The sequence below is a fragment of the Natrix helvetica genome (genome assembly GCF_964273705.1).
Source record: "Natrix helvetica genome assembly, chromosome: 7".
Taxonomy (NCBI): domain Eukaryota; kingdom Metazoa; phylum Chordata; class Lepidosauria; order Squamata; family Natricidae; genus Natrix; species Natrix helvetica.
The window spans coordinates 42,117,715-42,135,986 of record NC_138558.1 but is presented as its reverse complement, the minus strand read 5'-3'; the positions used below and the strand labels follow the sequence as shown (position 1 = coordinate 42,135,986).

Below are 18,272 nucleotides of genomic sequence, written 5' to 3'. Positions count from 1 at the left end.
TTGTGATTTTTATTTCTTTGTAATTCATGGAAAGAAATCTGCTTTTTAAAATTAACACCAAGCCATCCATATATTTTTAAGAATGAAACTGGAGTACGATAGGTTTGGCATTATCATTAGACCTTACAGTGTTACAAAGCCTCTTAAAATAGTTCCTCATTCTTTTCCAGACAGCTCTGCTCTTTATCCAAGTGTGACTTCTAGTTAACCCTGCCACTGATCTACTTACAATGATGTAGTCTAAGAATATTCAGAGGAATTAGGTAACATGATAGCTCAGCCTCACTTAGGTTGCCCATAACATGTCTGTTGTAACATAGCTTCTTCTCCAAGACTTGCTTACACTTATATAATTTTATGAAAAAATTAAAAGGAAGATTAAAGCTAATATTAACTAGTATAAAGTAAGAAAAAGAAAAGAATAAAAAAAATCAAGGAGAAAGTTAAAAGTTCAAGAAAGAAAAAAATACTCTTAAAAAAGAAAAAAGGAAGAAAAAAATACAAAATTCACATTTCAAACATAAACTTGAAGTATACATTCCCATTCTAGACAACTGGTGATGTATACCGATTTTATTAACATCCTTGTTAAGATTATAATCATTGTAAATTTCAATCTTTTGAAGCACATATTTTCCTGTTGTTTCATCTGTATATTATAATCATTTTAGCCTCTTTATCATACATCCCTTCACTTGTTCTTCTGTTTCAAATTGTCCTATAAGTATTTCAAGAAGCAAAAACAAACTAACAAACCCAGAAGAGGGAACAGTGGCATTCCTGTTTTGTTCCTTCTTTAAATATTTCACAAGGTTTTGTTTAAATTTCAATTAACAATCATTTGTGCTTTCTGCAAAGTATAAATCAATCTTCCCCATATTATAAAATTTTCTAAAATTGTCCGGGCAATGATGATTTAAAGCTGACCAGCCAATGTAAGGCTGTAACTTAAGATGATGAAATGAGGATGAGTCAGCAGAAGTATTGCTACTTTAAGAAGCTGTCTATATAAGAAAGGCCATGTGAGGGCGTCTCTCTCTCCTCGTGTATCTCTCTCATGTGTTATCTTCATAGTAGTTCTCCACTTGCCTAGCTGTGCCCAGAACATGTATGTATATATATGTCCTGTATGCCTTGTATATATAAGTCTTGTATATAAACCACTGTTTGTAAGACAAACCTCTGTGTCCTGCATTTGTGCTCCTGGGTTGTCTCAAAATACTAGTCACACTACAAACACTCTGACAAAAATCTGTATCTTTCAAAACCTTGAACAAGAAAGCCCAGTTCAAATTGTCTGCTTCTTAGGAAATCAGTGTGGCTTGTTTTTATTGTGTTGTTGAAAATATTCTGAGATGTCCAACATATTTCTAACATTGTCTTTTGACTCTTTTAGGTAAAAATCTACATTGATGTGAATAAATTCTTGAAAATTTATTTACATGTTTGCTATGGTGTAAGCATTATCTGAAGTTCATCAGCCAAGGACTGTTGATTGACTTGCTTGCATTTTGAAATGACCGTGTGGCCTATAGAGTGTTTATTAGAAATAACATACATGAAACTAACATAAAAAAAAAACATTTGGCAGTTTCACATCCTGAACAATGGAATGAGAATTTGCTTCCTAAAGTTGATTACAGCAATAAAGCTCGGCAAGCTGGATTGCTTAATGTTGGAAATTCAGGAAGAAAGGCTTCACATGTGTATTTTTTGGAAATATTTAATCCTTCTACCAAATATTTGTATCAAAATAAAACAAATAAGATAGGCGCTGGCTATTTTATTAATTTTGATGCAGGATTTCTATTGACCCCCCCCCCCCCCCCCCCGATTGAAAGTCATTCTGAGTACAAGCGTTACATCAGTTATGGAAAAACGCCAAATCTCATTTCAATAATTGGTGTAACTCTTGCATTCAGAGTGACTTTCTGTTTATCAGAATTCTCATGCTCATCAGACTTCAGTAAAGTGAGATATTATATCTAATGTTATTTAAGCTTACACAGATAGCATTTGGCACTTTAATCCTACAAAATTGCACGATTTTAATTTTTCAAAATCTGAACATGGGATTCACTTTGCCAAAGTGAAAAATCTCTTTTACAGTCAGAATATTCTGAGAAATAAAGATCGGTTTTTTCACAATTCTGTGCTGTAAAATGGTTTATATGAGAATCTGAGCAATATGGGATAATTTTAAAAGCTGAGAGAACCTCTTTTCCATTAAATGTTCCCTGGCACAGAAGCTTGTGTTAATTTGTTTTACACTGTGCAGTGCAATTATGTTAACTTCTCTAGGAGCAAGTTCTGTGGGTTGAATGAAATGAGACTGACTTTTGTATAGATTTCTATAGATTTTTTAATCTTGTTTTATTTTCCAGATTTTGGAGTGGAATGTATAACCGTTTTGAAAAGGGACTCCATCCAAGGCAGTCTGTTACAGAATATCTGATGGCCGTGAAAGAAGAAACACAACAGTTGGAGGAGGAGCTTCTGGTATTAGAAGAGGTATGTATAATTGGTTTTCTAGAACTATAAAATTTATATATTGCTCTGTTGCACCCCATTTTTTGAGTAGTGATTGGCCATTGCCATATGCATCAATTCAAGTATATTTCAACATCAATGCAGTTGATTAGGGTATTATTCAGGGGTAGATGTAATATTTGAAGGTTTTCTAGCTGAAGCATTGAATAGAGGATTATCTTTCTTCCACCCCATATCTGGCAATAAGAGCTCTACAGCAGTATTTTACAACCTTGGCAATTTTAAGATATGTGTACTTCAACTCCCAGAATTCCCCAGTGAGGCTTTCTGGCTGAGGAATTCTAGAAGTTGAAGTCCTCACATTTTAAAATTGCCAAGGTTGAGAAACACTGCTCTACAGTATAGTTTTGAATCAGGTATTTATTTCTTTTACCATGATTTGTTGTTAGTTGCGAAGTCATGTCTGACCCATTGCGATCCCAAGGACAATGTTCCTCCAGGCCTTCCTTTACCATGATAATAGCTGCTAATGAGTGAATTTCCTACTTCCGGTACAATTTCAAAATCAATCTACTTCTCTTCATTATTGTCCGATTTTGTTGAGTAGTCAAGTGATAAATGGCACAAAATGCTCCATGAACATGGAAAAATGCCTAGAAACTAGAAGATTACAAAATCTAGTATGGATTGGCTAGGACTGATAAGTGAAAAAGCAGCAAGGCTAGACTTACTTGGGACTCCATTACCTCTAGGAGAGATGGGTGGTGCACTAGTCAATGATGTAAATGATAAGTGAGTGAATAAAGCAAGCAAGCCAAGGAAACTGCAGATTTATATACTTGCAGTTTTCTAAAGTCTCTCTTTGACATGGAAGGTTATTCTTGATCTCTGGGACAAATTGTAGCTAGGAAATTATAGAATGGGAACAAAGCAATTCCCTCTCAATTGGTAGGTAGGCTGGATTGATGGATCTCTCATTCAGAAATACCTGGAAGGCCCCAGCTTCACACTGGTAGTTTGGATATATTTTTAACAGGCCAATGGATTTTCTTGTTTCTTGTCTTGCAGAGACTGGCAAAAATTACTAACGGGCAATTAAATGAGGCAAAGATAAAAAATGAAAATGAAAGCTCCAGTGACTGCATGGCCAAATCACTCCAAGATTACACCTCCAATCTGAAATCATTCCCTTCTCGGAGTCCTTCACAGGGAGATGAAGAAGACTCAGCACTCATCCTTACACAGGACAACTTGAAAAGCTCTGATCCTGATCTGTCAGCCAACAGTGATCAGGAATCTGGTGTGGAGGATATGAGTTGTCGGTCCCCAGGTGGAGGAGGCTTACCCAGTGAAGATAGCATTAGAGACCATGATTCAGATGAAGCTGTTTTTCTCACTCTCTGAGTGATAATTTAGTAGATTACGAAAGACTACTTATCAAAAGTTCCAAAGAAAGGGATTTATGCATTTAAAGAGTCCATATGTGACAAAGTAATAAGCTAGAATGTTTTTGCATTTATTATTTTCCGTTATCCATTTACAGAGCCATATAGAACGAACATTTTGTTTTACATAACTATTATCAATAGGATAACTGTACAGTTAAGACCACTCCAAAGAATTGACAAGAAATGTTTAAGCAATGCCAGTCAATCCAATACATAATGTTATCTTACCTTGACACCCAAAAATACTCAAGTGAAAAAAGCAAATAGATCTCTTCTGTTTTGTTTCTTTTTTACAATCTTGAAAAAAAATATGTTGAAGAAGGTTGCCATGTATGTATGGACTTAAAATATTGTCAGAGATGTCAGTTTATTAAAGGCCATTGCTGAAGAAATTTGGAAAATTAAGATTGAAATAACTAGATATGTTTTCCTAGATTAGTTCTATGACTTGATTGGTAGTAATGACACTGTTTCTGTTGGTGCCTCTGCAAATGCTGTTTTTGCCATTTTTCTCTTCAAGTAATCTGTTTCCAATTGAACACAGTTCCTGGTGACGTTTTCCTGACAGAGTGGTCTACCAGGATTTCCTCCCTCTCTTCCCCAATCCTGGATTATGATGGGGATCCCTTCCCCAAATTAATCAGATCTGACTCTACATTGCCTTTTCACATTTGGCTGTTAAACTAAAGGACAGAAGGTGGGTCAGTAAGAGATTAGCTTTACCCATACTTAAAATTATGCCCTTCATTCCCTTTGTAAATTCAGGTTAATGTAGTGGGGACTTTTCATCTTCTGAATTGTGGAATAGGATAGGGATCATGACAAAGGAAGGTGGACATGGGCACACTTATTCCCATGTACATTTTTTGGAGTGGACTATTGGAAGAGGTGACTAGGGCATTTAGTACCTTAAAATACTTCAATCTATGTGCCATTCAAGGAAAGCTAGGAAATTCTAAAGAAAAAGAAATCTTTCCAAATTCTTTTATATTCATCCTCATCAGCTTGCAATAAATCACTGGTCCTTTCACAAATATAGTCCTTGTCTATTGAGCACAATTGGGATGGGCAACCTGGTAGATAAGTGAAACACTCGTTAAATGAAAATCACACTACCACAATAACGCTTACAATTTCACGTCAGTTTTCCTTTGTTTCGGCTACTTTCTTCAACTGACCTGGGGTGGTTTTCCTTTCTTTTTGAGGTTATCCTGGTATGAGGTAAATAAGCAAGTGAGAATAAGAGAAGAGAGAGGCTGTGAAGCAGGGTTGGGTTCCTACCGGTTTGGCCCGGTTCGGCTGAACCATTAGGGATACGGCGGCCTGGATCACTGGAACCAGTAGTGACCCAGGCCTGCCATGCTCCCAAACAGGTTCCCCAGTCGCCACCGTCATCTTGTTTTTGAGCTCTGCGCATGTGCAGAGCAATTTTAATTGAACTGTGCATGTGTATGCATCCAGTGTACGCGCGCACACAAAGCACGCCCATGAGTGAACCAGCAGTAAAGCCAGCCAGAACCCACCCCTGCTGTGAAGGTCATAAATATGGGTACTGATCATATTAAGTTGGTTTTTTTAGCACTTTTGTAACTTATACCACCTGTAGATTTTTTTAACATTGAACAGCTTCCTCCAACCAAAATTAAATGTAATTGATTTACTTGCCAGTTACATATTTAATGTCCTTCCTCCTCCCCCCTCCCTGCTAAAATTTCCTATTTGTAATTTAATTTTTGAGGTATCCTCAAGCAAGTTTGACGTAAGAGTTTCAGGGGTCGCAACCAAGCTGGCCAGTAAAAAGAAATGTCCTTTGTAGAAGACATACTGAAAATATGAGATTTGTATTATTAGACATGGTAATGGACATTAATAGTTCTAAAAGGAAATTAGATATATCTAGGGAAGATAAAGCTATTATGTCTACCTGGTTTAATGACTTATCTCACCCCTGCAAAATTTGATAAACAGAGCAGACAGCGATTCAATTGAATCTCACCAGACTGTCCAAATCAGGCAATTGTAAGAACAACTGTTTGCTTTTTTGGTGAAATAAAGTGCGATCCGTTGGAGGCAGAGCATTTCTCCAGTGGCCCAAATCCTATGGAACTTGGTGCAATGCATCACTGAAGTCCCACCATGAGATAGCCGTTTTGCATGTAATAATGTGGTTAATTTTTTTAAAAAATGCTACACGTTTATCATAACCAGATTTTAGTATCTATCTTACTTTGAACACAATCTGTGATGTACTCAACAGGTAGTGCTGAACTTCAATACAGAAGTTCTCTACTGTAAAATGGCTACTCTATAAAGTATGAATTGATGAGGGTCAAAACTGCCAGAAAAAATCTGCATTATGGAAATACTATAGAATGAACCGTGATGGCGCAGTGGTTAGAGTGCAGTACTGCAGGCTACTTCTGCTGACTGCCAGCTGCCTGTAATTTGGCAGTACAAAGACTCAGTCTTCCATCCTTCCGAGGTGGGCAAAATGAGGACCCAGATAGTTGGGGGTAATATGCCGACTCTGTAAATTTTGCAAAGTTAAAGATATAGCACGCACTGTATACTATTGGGCATTAGGGTATAATTCAGAACATTATAAAGAGTAATGTTAAGTTATCCAATTAAGTCTTTTTTTATTGTTACACTCTAGAATCTTAATTCAAAATAGTATTTACAATATGGTAAAAACATCCATAGTAAGCTCATGAAAACGACTATTGTAAAAGCTTATCTTCTCAATTGAAAACAAAATGATTGAATTTTATAACTTGCTTGTGGTGTATCACAATAAGCTTTAGATGATTAAATGGGAGTGCTGTAATAAATGCTATTTGCAGTCTCATGGTCAGTCAAAAGCAAAGCATCTATCTCATGAATAAGCATGATGTTGTTTCTTTGTTTGTTAATTTGAATTACATTTTAAATTAAATTTCTAACCAGTAAGTTTCCTCAACATTTCTAAGTGAAGGAGAAATGGTTCAAGCTTGACATTTATAACAACAAAAAAGTATGACTTTTTTTGTAAAGTCATAACTAGACTGTTTCCATTTACATAAAAAGACTAGGCATAAAAGGACTAGGTAAGAGATATGTACAATTAAATAACTTTCAAATACATATTGTTAATTTAAATCTAAAGACTGCCAGAGGGAGAGAAGCCGAGATCAGGAAACAAGAATTCCTGAAGAGAACGGTAAGGAGAACTGATAAAATAACCTAAATGACACATAGCAATAGTATTTGTTCCACCAAACTTATTTATTTCCAGTTTAAGTCTCAAAAGTTATCAGTATGTCCCAAAGTATATAAAGCTGAACTCTACAGTTACTTTTCCACATGCAGAATTAAATATTCTGCTTTAAAAATGCAAATATCAATACTGAATCTTTTTGGAGAAGCCTTATAAATCGTTCAAGAAAATGAAATTTATTCCTTAACGAAGCAATAAAAGGAAAAAAAAACAAGTCATGAATGTATGCTTCTAGACTTAGTTTTCTGCAATATTATCATAGATTTTTGCCAATTATCTAAAGAAAAAAAAAATCAAATTTAATTATCTGAAAAACATTTTGAAATCTTATGAACATGCAAAACGTAAAATTAAACTATTTTTATATGAAAATAAAATTCTTTGGTTGTATTTTTAGTGTAACCTCAATTTTACCTTTGTAGAAGAGTGATTTAGGACTGCAGTTATTTCACTACGTTTTGCCAACATAATACTGAACAGGTGAATAAACTTGCTTATTTTATGTCTGATGCAGGGGACTGAGAGATGAGGGTTTGAGTCTATTCTATTGGACCTAAATAATACAGTTGTTGATAATATATATATACTAGATAAAATTCTTCTTTCCTTCTTGGTTTCAAAAGTGCTTATACGAACACATGGACACACTAGGGCAAAAGAGAACAGAGATGAGGAAATAAAGCAAATGAAGGAATACCAAGAATTTATACAATCTACCCACTCATTTGCTTCAACACAAATAAGAAAGTAAGATGCAAGAATTGGAGATAATTATGCCTATCTCCATTTGAGACTTGAGGTAGGATACTTCCCAAAGCGATGAGTGGCAAAATTTAAAAGAAAGGATTCTAAACAAAATCATATTGATTTCCTCTAAACGTTTGAAGGGTTGCTTAAAAATTTTAGCTCTTCAGTTTCTTAGCTACTCAAGTCTGATTGCAGTAGTGTATACTTAAGTACTTGAACTCTATGTAGTGACATGATACAAAAATAGGTGAAACCTGATTTCAAGAAATTAAATTCTGGTGCATTCTGGTAAAACCGGATGAAAAATCTACCTTATTTTACTTGTAATTTACTTCAACCAACCAACATTTCTATGCCTCTCAAACAAACCAGCCAGTATTTAATAAGAAAGTTATGGATTATGCTGTATAAAATTTAAAAATCTAGTCAAAATTACATGTTTAAATATTTAATCTATAAAGGTGGTAGAGACAGCAGCATGAAATTAAATATGATAAGGGTAATCAATAACAAGAAATATTAGTGCAAAAATTGCAGTAGAAGTACATTTTGAATAAAATAAGAATAGAAAGACACTCTAATTTGTACAAAAAATCACCCCAGCTCTATATACAGTTTTTTTCTATAAATACAGCCATAATGAAATGCTTATTTGCAAAATAACAGATCTATGAAAATGTGCTTTGCTGGATTTGCTGCCTTAAAATTCTAATTAGCAGGAAAAAAAAATCTGTGAATAGAAAAAAGTATCTACCATTAGTCAAAGTTCTCAATGCACACATACAAAATTTCATGTTTTCTTAAATTCAGGTTAATTTAAGGCAAAAAACCAATACATATCCTCTAATCCCTGATTGCACTGACCATTTTCATAAAAGGCTAAACTCAAAAGACAAAGTAAAACTGTATATATTATTGAAAGTTGGCATACTGCATGTTGTTTGTATCATGCCATAAAGTAATTCTCTTTAATGATTCCTCCTGCCCTTTTCTACCTTATTTGCAGTATTGCATAACATAATCCACAATGTCCAGGACTCTCCATCCATGTCCCAAATGCACAGAAAAGCCTTTTTGGATGATTGTGGGATCTACTGGAGAATTAAATATGAGCATGTAAGCGTTGGCTAATTCCATTTTTTGGGGGGGGGGGGATTTTTTTCACAAGTAGTTGACATTGTTTCTAATTGTGATGTTTTTACATGAAGCAATGTAAAACTTTCCCAATTACATAATCAAAAGCTTACATTCTTGTATGTGTGGTTTTTGTTCTGTGGTATTATGTAAAACTTATCTCTGGACATACATAATTTATATGAGTACATACTTGCTTAATACACATAATAGGAACGTGTCTTACCAGACATTCAGAACTGGTGGACATTATTTATATGACTGTATCCTGATAAATGCAGGTAGGACAATTAGAATCTGCCTCATTTGAAACGTACCTATAATGGAGCATGAAATTGACCACGCATTGCTATTGCCTGTTGTAGTTTTTCTTCTTTGGCTCTTCTACAGTGGCAAATCTAAGGAAGAACAATTTAACACCATATATTCCAAATTTACTTTGGTGGAAAATAATGCTTCTAAAACAATCAAAATAAAGAAATCAAACTTTGACTAAATTTGTGTTCATCTCAGCTAGCAAGCTTCATGTGCAGGCACATGAAGTACAATAGTTAAGATGATTCATATCCTTAGAATGCAATTCTAAAGACACTTAAGCTAGGACTTACTGATTTAACACTGAGCAAATGTTCCTCTAACAGTTTAAATAATTAGTTAATAGCAGACATTACAATATTCATTATTCAAAAGCTATCAATAATAATATCAAGGTACATTCTTTCTTGGGTACATTCCCCTTGGAGTTTGCCATTAACAATGAAGTTAATAAATAAAACATACGTAATCAAATTATTCCAATGGAACAAAATTCAAAAGGATTCTGTGCCCTAATGGAAGAAAAAACTTGACCCATTAGGATGTTCTTTCATACAAAAGTGGGGAATAGGCCTCTTACTCTTTGGCTCTTTAGCCCAATACCATAAGGATGGATGGGGTAATATTGACATTTGTTTGTAATCCTACCTACTTAAACAACATATTATACCACTGTTATTATTTCTCTATCCTTGCATAACATTGTGCATTGCAGATAGCAGGAAAGTGATGGGACAGTTGTATTCCTATAGTTAATGCATGCTTCACAAAGCAATAATTTAATGCACACTTAGCTTGCCAGAAATGTTAGACAATTTGGCAAACAAAAGCCATTCTGAAGTAGGAACTTAAGTATTGGTATTTTAAGGTTTGAAATATTTTAAACAATTAGGTTTTGAAATCTACATACTGTTCTTTTCTCCATGAAACTACTAAGAAAATCGTCTATTTCTGTTTTCCCTTCCAGAAAGTCTTCTGCAATAGTGTCAGACTCCTCTTCAGCTTCATGGGCAGCCACTTTCAATCTTGCCTGCAGAGCACTTGCACTGCAACTCTGTGAAAAGAACAGTGTGTAACTTGGAAATGTTCAGTTCATTTCCCCAGGAGGTCCACAGGGATCCCCCACCCCTTGGCATTTTGCAAAGTAGCTATAACAGCTTGTACTGTGCCAATAACCTTAATTAGCTACTATGGGTGTCCATCTTTGGATGGGTTGATCAGTTATCGTATTTTTCGGAGTATAAGATGCTCCGGAGTGTAAGAACATACCTTCATTTGGGGGGAGGAAAATAAGAAAAAAAAATCACCTGGCTAGCATCCTTAACAGCCAGCCTGGTCAGCTTCACCACATTAGCCTGATTCAGCACGATCAGTTTGAGAGGCTGCCTTTGCAAAGAGAAGCTCCTTTGCAAATGGAGCTTTTGGAGACTGCTCGAAAGACTCTACGTTTGAGAGGCTGCCTTTGCAGCCACTAAAAGCTCCGTTTGAGGACACGTGGAGGCCGAAGGATGGAGGCCGGCAGCTGGGCGGGGCTACATTTGGTATATAAGACACACCCAAATTTTCACCCTCTTTTTTTGGGGGGGTGGGAGGGCATCTTATACTCCGAAAAATATGATACTGTTTACTTATGTGCTTTGTTGTTATGGTACTTAGAACAGTCAGATGGGGGCAGTTAAAAAAGGATCAATAAATTATACTTTTAACGCCAAAGAAAAAAAATTAAGGGAGGTCCAAAACAGGATGGGATGGGAACTCTTAACAATCTCTGTACAAGTAAGTGAATAATATTTTGTTTCCTCTTGCAAAAAGGAAAAGCTCACCTCACTAAGTTCATGCTGTCTTTGTACTTTCTTTTCAAATGTGTTTTTCAAATGAATCAGTTGTTCATACTAGAATGAAAATATGGTTTTATTAAACCGGGTCAGAAATCAATTCCCCAATTGCAGAAAATATTTTTCCTCGTACTTACTTTATCTAGTATTGTTTGCCTTTTTGTCTCCAAGCTTGGTTCCAATAACAAATTTTTTTCTGCAAGGTAAACCCACTGTTGAATTTTAGAAGAATATCACTTTTTTGATAAAATGTTATTCTAAATAGAAATATTTGGAAGTCTTACTTGCTAGTTCTTCAATACTTTTCACCAAATCATCTTTATCATTAATTATATGCTTCAATTGGGGTAGATTAACAAATTGTTCTAGTAATAAATCTTCTTGTTCATTCATGTCTGTCAGCTCTGATATGCTGAATTGCAAAGAAAATAAACACAGTATTTAGCAACCAGGCAAAATATATACTATATTATTTTGACAACTGTTTCTTGATAATGTGCCATTTCATTCTGGTGCATATAATATAATGCTAATCTTTATCTCATTAAAAAAGGAATACATATGCAAGATTAATGCTTAATTATTTCCAGAATCTGAACTCAGCCACTGCTACTTTCCTGAGAATGTCATAACTTTTAGAGAATGAATCCTGAGAATTGCTAATGTTCAGGTAAAAACAGTTCATGGCAATTACTACACTAAACAAATGAACAAAGCAGGAACATAGTAAAATTTAGTGTGTGCCCAATTATTAGGCAAGTTGTATTTTGGAAGATTAATTTTATTATTGAATAGCAACAGTGCTCTCGGTCAATCCAAAATGTTAATAAACCTCAAACCTGAATATTTAAGAAAGTAAAAGTGAGGTTTTAGCTTTCCTAGGAGAATATCTGTGTGTGCACAATTATTGGGGAACTACTAGTGTGCAGAATTATTATGCAACTAAATGAAAAATGAAAATGTGCGCATATCACTCATTTATTCGCATTTGTTAAAGTGACAATAAACAACTCAAAATGTACAAATAAACATATCTGACATTTCAAACAACAACAAAAACCACTAACCAATATAGCTACCCTTCTTTTCAATAACAGTCATAAGCCTTCCATTCATGGAACCTGTCAACTTCTTGATTTGTTGATGATCAACTTTTTGCACAGCAGCAACCAGTCTCCCAGACACTGTTCAGAGAAGTGTACTGTTTTCCTTCACCGTAAATCTCCCATTTAAGAAGGGCCCACAATAGGGTTTAGATTAGGTGAGGAAGGAGGCCATGCCACTATCCTTTCATGTTTAAGGTCTTTATTGGCTACCCAGGCAATGGAGTACTTCGATGAATGTGATGGAGCATTGACCTGCATAGAAATCATGGTCTTCTTGAAAGATGCAGACTTTTTCCTGTACCACTGCTTGAAAAAAGTGTCTTCTAAACATTGGGGTAGGGTTTGGGAGTTGAGTTTGAGTCTACCTTCAATCCAAAAAGATCCAACTAGCTCATCTTTAATAATACCAGCTCATACCAGTACCCCATCTCCACGTTGCTGGTGTCAGAGTCGAAATGGAGCTCTGTGCCTGTTACTGACCAGCCACGGGCCCATCCATCTTGTCCATCAAGAGTCACTCTTATTTCATCAATTCATAAAATTTTGAAAATTCTTTCAACCTATGTGTCTTGTTCAGTGGTAGTCAGCTTTCAGTCTTCCTCACCTTGGCCATGCCTCGGAGTACTGAACAGTTTCTGGGCACTCCAGATAGTTTGCAGTTCTGGAATATGACAGCACTGGGGGACAATGGGTTCCTGGTAACTTCAAGTTTGATTCTTCTCAACTCTTTGGCAGTTAATGTGCGTCTTTTTTCTCAACTTGTTTCTTGCGACCCTGTTGACTATTTGCAACAAAATTTTTGATGGTTCTGTGATCATGCCCCAATACCTTAGAAATTTCAAGAGTGCTGCAATATCTTAGAAATTTCAAGAATCCCCCCCCCCCTTTCAGGTCCCATTTTCAGTTGCTACATCCTCCTGCAGCCCTCTGCCAGTGAAAATGGAGCTCAGGAGGGTTGAGTGTGGCCCCCAGAGCTCCGTTTTTGCTGGCAGAGGGCTGCAGGATGTCACGGCCGAAAACAGAGCCTAGAGGTGTGGCCTTCCCAAGCGCCATTTTCACTGGCAGAGTCACATTGGACCGGTCGTGTTTCCAGAGCAGTCCCGTGGGCCAGATCTAGGCACCCTACGAGCCAGATTCAGCCTGCGACCTTGAGTTTGATACCCCTGAACTAAGCATTCACGTTTATACAACTTGGAGGTGAAAAATATCTAATAAAATGATGATATAGTAAAAATACTCAATTGCCTAATAATTGTGCACACAGTATATTTGCAAAAATAAAAGTGAAACTGGTACAGTACTGAAGTTTTCACCTTCTACTCAGATCTAGCTAAAGAGAGATTTTGCTGATGACTTATTTTATACTACTAGGAATCTGGTTTTACTGAGAAAGAGATATAAGGTAAGACTATGGTTTTCAATATTGAGGAACAACTTTTACCCATATTTAGCACGCACACACATCCTTTTAAATCTTTTTACCTTAGTTCTGATAATTCTGGAAATACATCTGGAACCTCAGGCATTTTGTACCCAAATCCATTTTGGTTTCCCTAAAAATATTAAACAATATATATGTTTTAAATAATAATCCAGCTTGCATGGTATCTATATGACAGAATACTAAACTATACAACAGCAGTTTTTCCTGTACTCAAGTTCTATAACATCTCTAAAGATTTTGGAGCTCAGAATATCATCATCTTAAAAGTTCAAGTATTGCTGGAAAATTAAAGTTCTATAAATGTTAATATTTGATATTTGAATGGTATCTTTTGGGAAACGAACAACATGCTTTGTAAGGTACACTACCAATACATACCTGTGATAATGTTTCTGTTGTTGGAACAGGTAATGGCAAGTCAGTTATCATGCCAAAGGAAGGAGGTGCAAGTCTATCTGTACTATAACTTGAAGAAAGTGATTCTGCAAGGGGCACAGATGCTACAGACCTATTTGTTTCTTGTGGCAGATATGCAGAAAGAAATGGAAAATTCTGAGCATATGTAGGAATTCCAGTTGGCTTGCTGTAAAGGCTATGGGGAAAAACAATCTATTATCAGAAAATTATTTTATAGCATTTTCAGGTTTTTCTTCTCAAAATGAAATTGTATTAAGCATTAAGTAGTTTTCTAGTTAAACACAGTTGACAATAGTTGTAATTAATTCTAACCAAACGCATGACTAGCAACCCTGTTAATCTTATCAATGCCAGAGTGATCACATAGCAATGATTCACCATTTCATGAAGCATCTAGGCATGATGGTTCTTTTAATCCAAGCAATTAAAACTGAGGGGCTAAATAAAACTTCAGCAATGTTCTATTATGAACTAGGTATGTCAGAACGAGTCTTTTCAGTGCTAATATAATCTAAAGTATAAGCTAGATGCTGAAATTTAGAAAAGCTTTGGTTTTTAGTGAAAACAAATCTGTGATGGAATTATGCATCTGATGCTACTACATCTAGGCCAATGGATCTTTGTATTTTGTTGATACTCACTATAAACTCTCCTTTTTGTGTCACGTATTGCCCCTATTCCGTATCTTCTTTGACCAATTATAAATAAGCATTTATACTCATAAGTTGAGATGGATCAGGGAAAGAAAGATGTTTAGAGCTAAGGACCTTCAATACTGAAACCGAAAATACTCGATTTTTATCTACGTGTATTAGCCTTATGTCCAACAAAGAACAGCTCAAGCCAAAAGAATAGTTTAAAATTTTATTGAAATCTGACTTTTTAATGCATAAGATGAAAGAAACAAAATTGCTATATAAGGTTGACAGCCACATCCTGATTTAATTAAGTTTGATCTGAGTTTGCCTCATAAGTATACACATAGTGATGCTTGAAATTATTACCCATATTTTAATGTGCTTACTTACTATGGGAATGTTGTTGCGCTGGGAGCCAAAACCGGAGGACTTTTCCAAAATTCATCAAGTATACTTTGAACAATTTTGCCAAGGTCAGAGTGCATTGTAAACTGTTAAATAATTTAAAAAATTAGCATGGTTAAAAATTATGTGCCATACAACAAAGTCCATTTATTATTGATTTACATGAAAAAAGGCAGCTTGGTGTAGTGGGTAAGGTACTGGGCTAGAAATCAGGAGACTGAGATTTCTATGCTCTCTTAGACATGAAAACCATTTAGGTGATTTTAAATCAGTTATTCTCTCCCAGCCCACCCTATCTCACAGGATTATTGTTTTGAAGACAGGAGTATTACTTATGTTTACTGCCTTGAGATAGATTGGATAGATACAGAGATGACAAGGCATGATACAAAGCTAATAACAATCACGTCGCCTCTTAGATGATGCATGCAAGTGACAGTGGTATATATATAATGACGCCCAGTTTTGCTCTGTATGCAGAAACTGAGCTGATAAATAACCTGGAATTATAAGAACTTAAACACATCAGGAGCTCTGTAAAAATACTTTCTAATTTTTTATATATTTAATTTGGGAAAACCACTCTAAAAATGTGGGTTTTTTTCAAGAAAGTTCATGGGAAAACTATCTACCAGAACCAAGAGGTCAGTAGGTATAAACATGAACAATTCTACAATAAACTATAATTGTTGCCAGTTGCACATCTTGAGACATGCATTTTACCGTTGATTATTCTAGAAAATAATTCACTTATACATACACTATTAATTAATGGAGAGGTCACATATGCTCCTTGTTTGTCCATTATATGGTGCCGTATTGGGGGGAAAACACTGATGACTGGCTTTTCCTGAGGAAACTGAGGAGGAAGCAAGCTGCAAACACCAAGATATTTGATAGTTATCATAACTCTCATGTATGATTTAGCTCTCTATTACATTGTATTTCAAAATATAAAATCCACCTTTCTAGAGAATGTGAAGAACTGGGAGTGAAAGTACAGTTCTTCCTAACAATTTTTGTACAATCACAATTTAGCCAAAAACATAGTTCATCCATTTGAATTCTAGCATTTATAACACAAACATCAAACAGCTAATATATGCTTACTCTGTCAGACAACCACTGAAATAAGTGTCCTACTCAATCTCTGTTTAGGTAATTTTCTGAACCAGATGTTTGAAGATAATGAACAAAGGCCTTTTTATTGAAATCTCCAAGAAGAAATGTGATTTTTTAAATAAAAGTAATTTTAGGTGTACTCCAAGAAAATAAGTTAAAATCAAAATAAGTCAACTTATTTTGATGAAGCAAAACTTCATAAAACTAAATGATTATCATTTAGGTGTGTAAGAAAAAATGCTGATAAATACAGCTGATGACAATTTTGCCACATAGATGTAGGCAATGCGCTCCTTGAGAATAATACAGAAACAACATTCTCTCCTTGAAATATATCCAGATTGAAACAGAGGAAAACAAGAGAAAGCCCTAATGTGGTGTGATAGAAAATTAACAGAAGACCTTCTAGCCCACATTGATTCACTAAGCATGATTTTAGTTTTCAACATGACATACAGTCAAATCAAAAGATACTCACATATTTATATTTATTGTCAGGTTATTTACAGTGAAGGGCAACCGATATTCCACATCTTTTTGTATTTCAGCTATACTAAAAAGAGAAACACGTTTATTAATGTTTCCTTTAATAGTGAAACCAGATACAAATGACCCAATTAAGCATCTTAAAAAGCCCTAATTTCAAAGGTCAGATCAAACTATAATTTCTTCTCTTCGAAACTCTAAATCATAACTAAACTAGAACTGGTTCCTTTAATAATTGATTCCCTCCTTCCTATTTTAATCAGCTTAATTTTGAATAAAAGCTCAGAGGACCCCAGAAAATATAAAGAACCGGCTTTGAAGGCAGATTGGTCTCTGTAATTGAAACCGAAAACACTAGCGTGTTCACAAGAAAGCTGATAGGAGCATTATTGGGCAACAACTTTGTTTTGCTGAAGGAAGCTGAGGGCTATTGGTGAACTAGCATTTTACTCACTTCCTGTTTTCTAATACAGGGAAGGCCAAATTCCCTTAACTTGTCCATGGTCATAGTTTTTGGATTGCAACCAAACCATTTTCACTTTGAAAGGGTGATAGGCACTGCCCTCTTTGTATGTCAGCTGCTTTTTTTTCAATCAGGGTTTTGTGACTGCTCCTCCTTGCACTTTTTGTCTCCTCTGGCTTCTACTTCTGCCTACCAACCCTTTAAAGCTGCAATATCAAGGCACACCTTAAAGATACCACTACTATTAATTTAAAAATTATTGGCGGCCCAGCTCCGTGCATTACGCACGCCTTTAAAGAAGTTAAGTGCCCCCTCATTTGCCTTGGTTTGATGACTTGAGTTTTCAGCTGAGGAGCGAGTCGTTCAGTCGCTCTACTGAAGAAAAAAAGGCATGTTTGCCAACAGCAAATGAAGAGATTGCCCAGGGACATCCTCATATCATCCTCCCTCACCCACCCCTGGATTGACTCCCAACCGTTTTATGAAAAAGAGCCGGCCGGCGGTTCCCTCCTCCCTTAAGGGGGTGTCACTCACGCGGCATGGGAGCTGCGCAGGGACTCGATCTGCCGCTGCCGCTGCTGCTGGAGGCTGGTGAGAGTCGAAGGCAACGCCATTCCGCCAGCGGACGAAGAGGAGGAAGAGGTAACGGCGGCGGCCCCGCCACCGCTACCCCCTTTGGAGTAGTGGAAGAGCCAGCTCATCCTCTTCTAGCCCGCTGCTTGCTAACCGAGAGAGAGAGAGAAAAAAACAGACGAGGGGCGGCCTTCCCTTGACTTCCCCGTCAGCGCCGCCGCCGTCGCCACCGCCTCGGGTCTCTCCTGTCCCAGCAGAACGTGAAGCCCGAGAAAACGAACACAAGCGACACAGCCGTTCCGCCTGCCGGACCCGGGGCGACCAAACGCGCCTGCGCTCGATCTGGTGGGCGGTTCATCACCGCCCGTTGCCTTTCCATTGGTGGGAAGAGGC

The 18,272-nt window shown here is 36.3% G+C and overlaps 2 protein-coding genes across 3 annotated transcripts in view; one reads left to right on the top strand and one right to left on the bottom strand.

Moving 5' to 3' along the window:
- The window catches only part of MTMR7 (myotubularin related protein 7), a 38,216-nt gene extending 33,244 nt beyond the window's left edge, over positions 1–4,972 (top strand). The window contains exons 13-14 of the mRNA XM_081959374.1: positions 2,385–2,511; positions 3,559–4,972. Coding sequence (XP_081815500.1) covers positions 2,385–2,511; positions 3,559–3,894 — 463 coding nt within the window. The 3' untranslated portion in view covers positions 3,895–4,972. The remainder of the gene's footprint in view (positions 1–2,384; positions 2,512–3,558) is intronic.
- On the bottom strand, positions 4,216–18,221 carry VPS37A (VPS37A subunit of ESCRT-I). Of its 2 annotated transcripts, none has more exons than XM_081959375.1 (12): positions 17,841–18,221; positions 16,836–16,910; positions 15,996–16,110; positions 15,221–15,321; positions 14,154–14,367; positions 13,814–13,884; positions 11,510–11,637; positions 11,363–11,421; positions 11,214–11,282; positions 10,301–10,444; positions 9,393–9,473; positions 4,216–8,671 (listed from the first exon to the last, which is right to left on the bottom strand). In XM_081959375.1, exons 1-11 carry the CDS (start codon positions 18,005–18,007, stop codon positions 9,393–9,395), a joined length of 1,224 nt encoding a protein of 407 aa, XP_081815501.1. In that variant the 5' UTR covers positions 18,008–18,221; the 3' UTR covers positions 4,216–8,671. The 2 variants fall into 2 exon arrangements, with proteins under 2 accessions (XP_081815501.1, XP_081815502.1); XM_081959376.1 differs by having other exon boundaries at positions 16,836–16,905; positions 17,841–17,950.
- Between the last annotated feature and the right edge of the window lie 51 nt (positions 18,222–18,272).

Coding starts and splice junctions, on each gene's coding strand:
- VPS37A (XM_081959375.1), bottom strand. CDS start 18,007: ATGAGCTGGCTCTTCCACTACTCCAAAGGGGGTAGCGGTGGCGGGGCC. Junction 16,911..17,840: donor CTGCGCAGCTCCCATGCCGC/GTGAGTGACACC, acceptor TTCTCTTTTTAG/TATAGCTGAAATACAAAAAG. Junction 11,283..11,362: donor GGCAAACAATACTAGATAAA/GTAAGTACGAGG, acceptor TTTTCATTCTAG/TATGAACAACTGATTCATTT.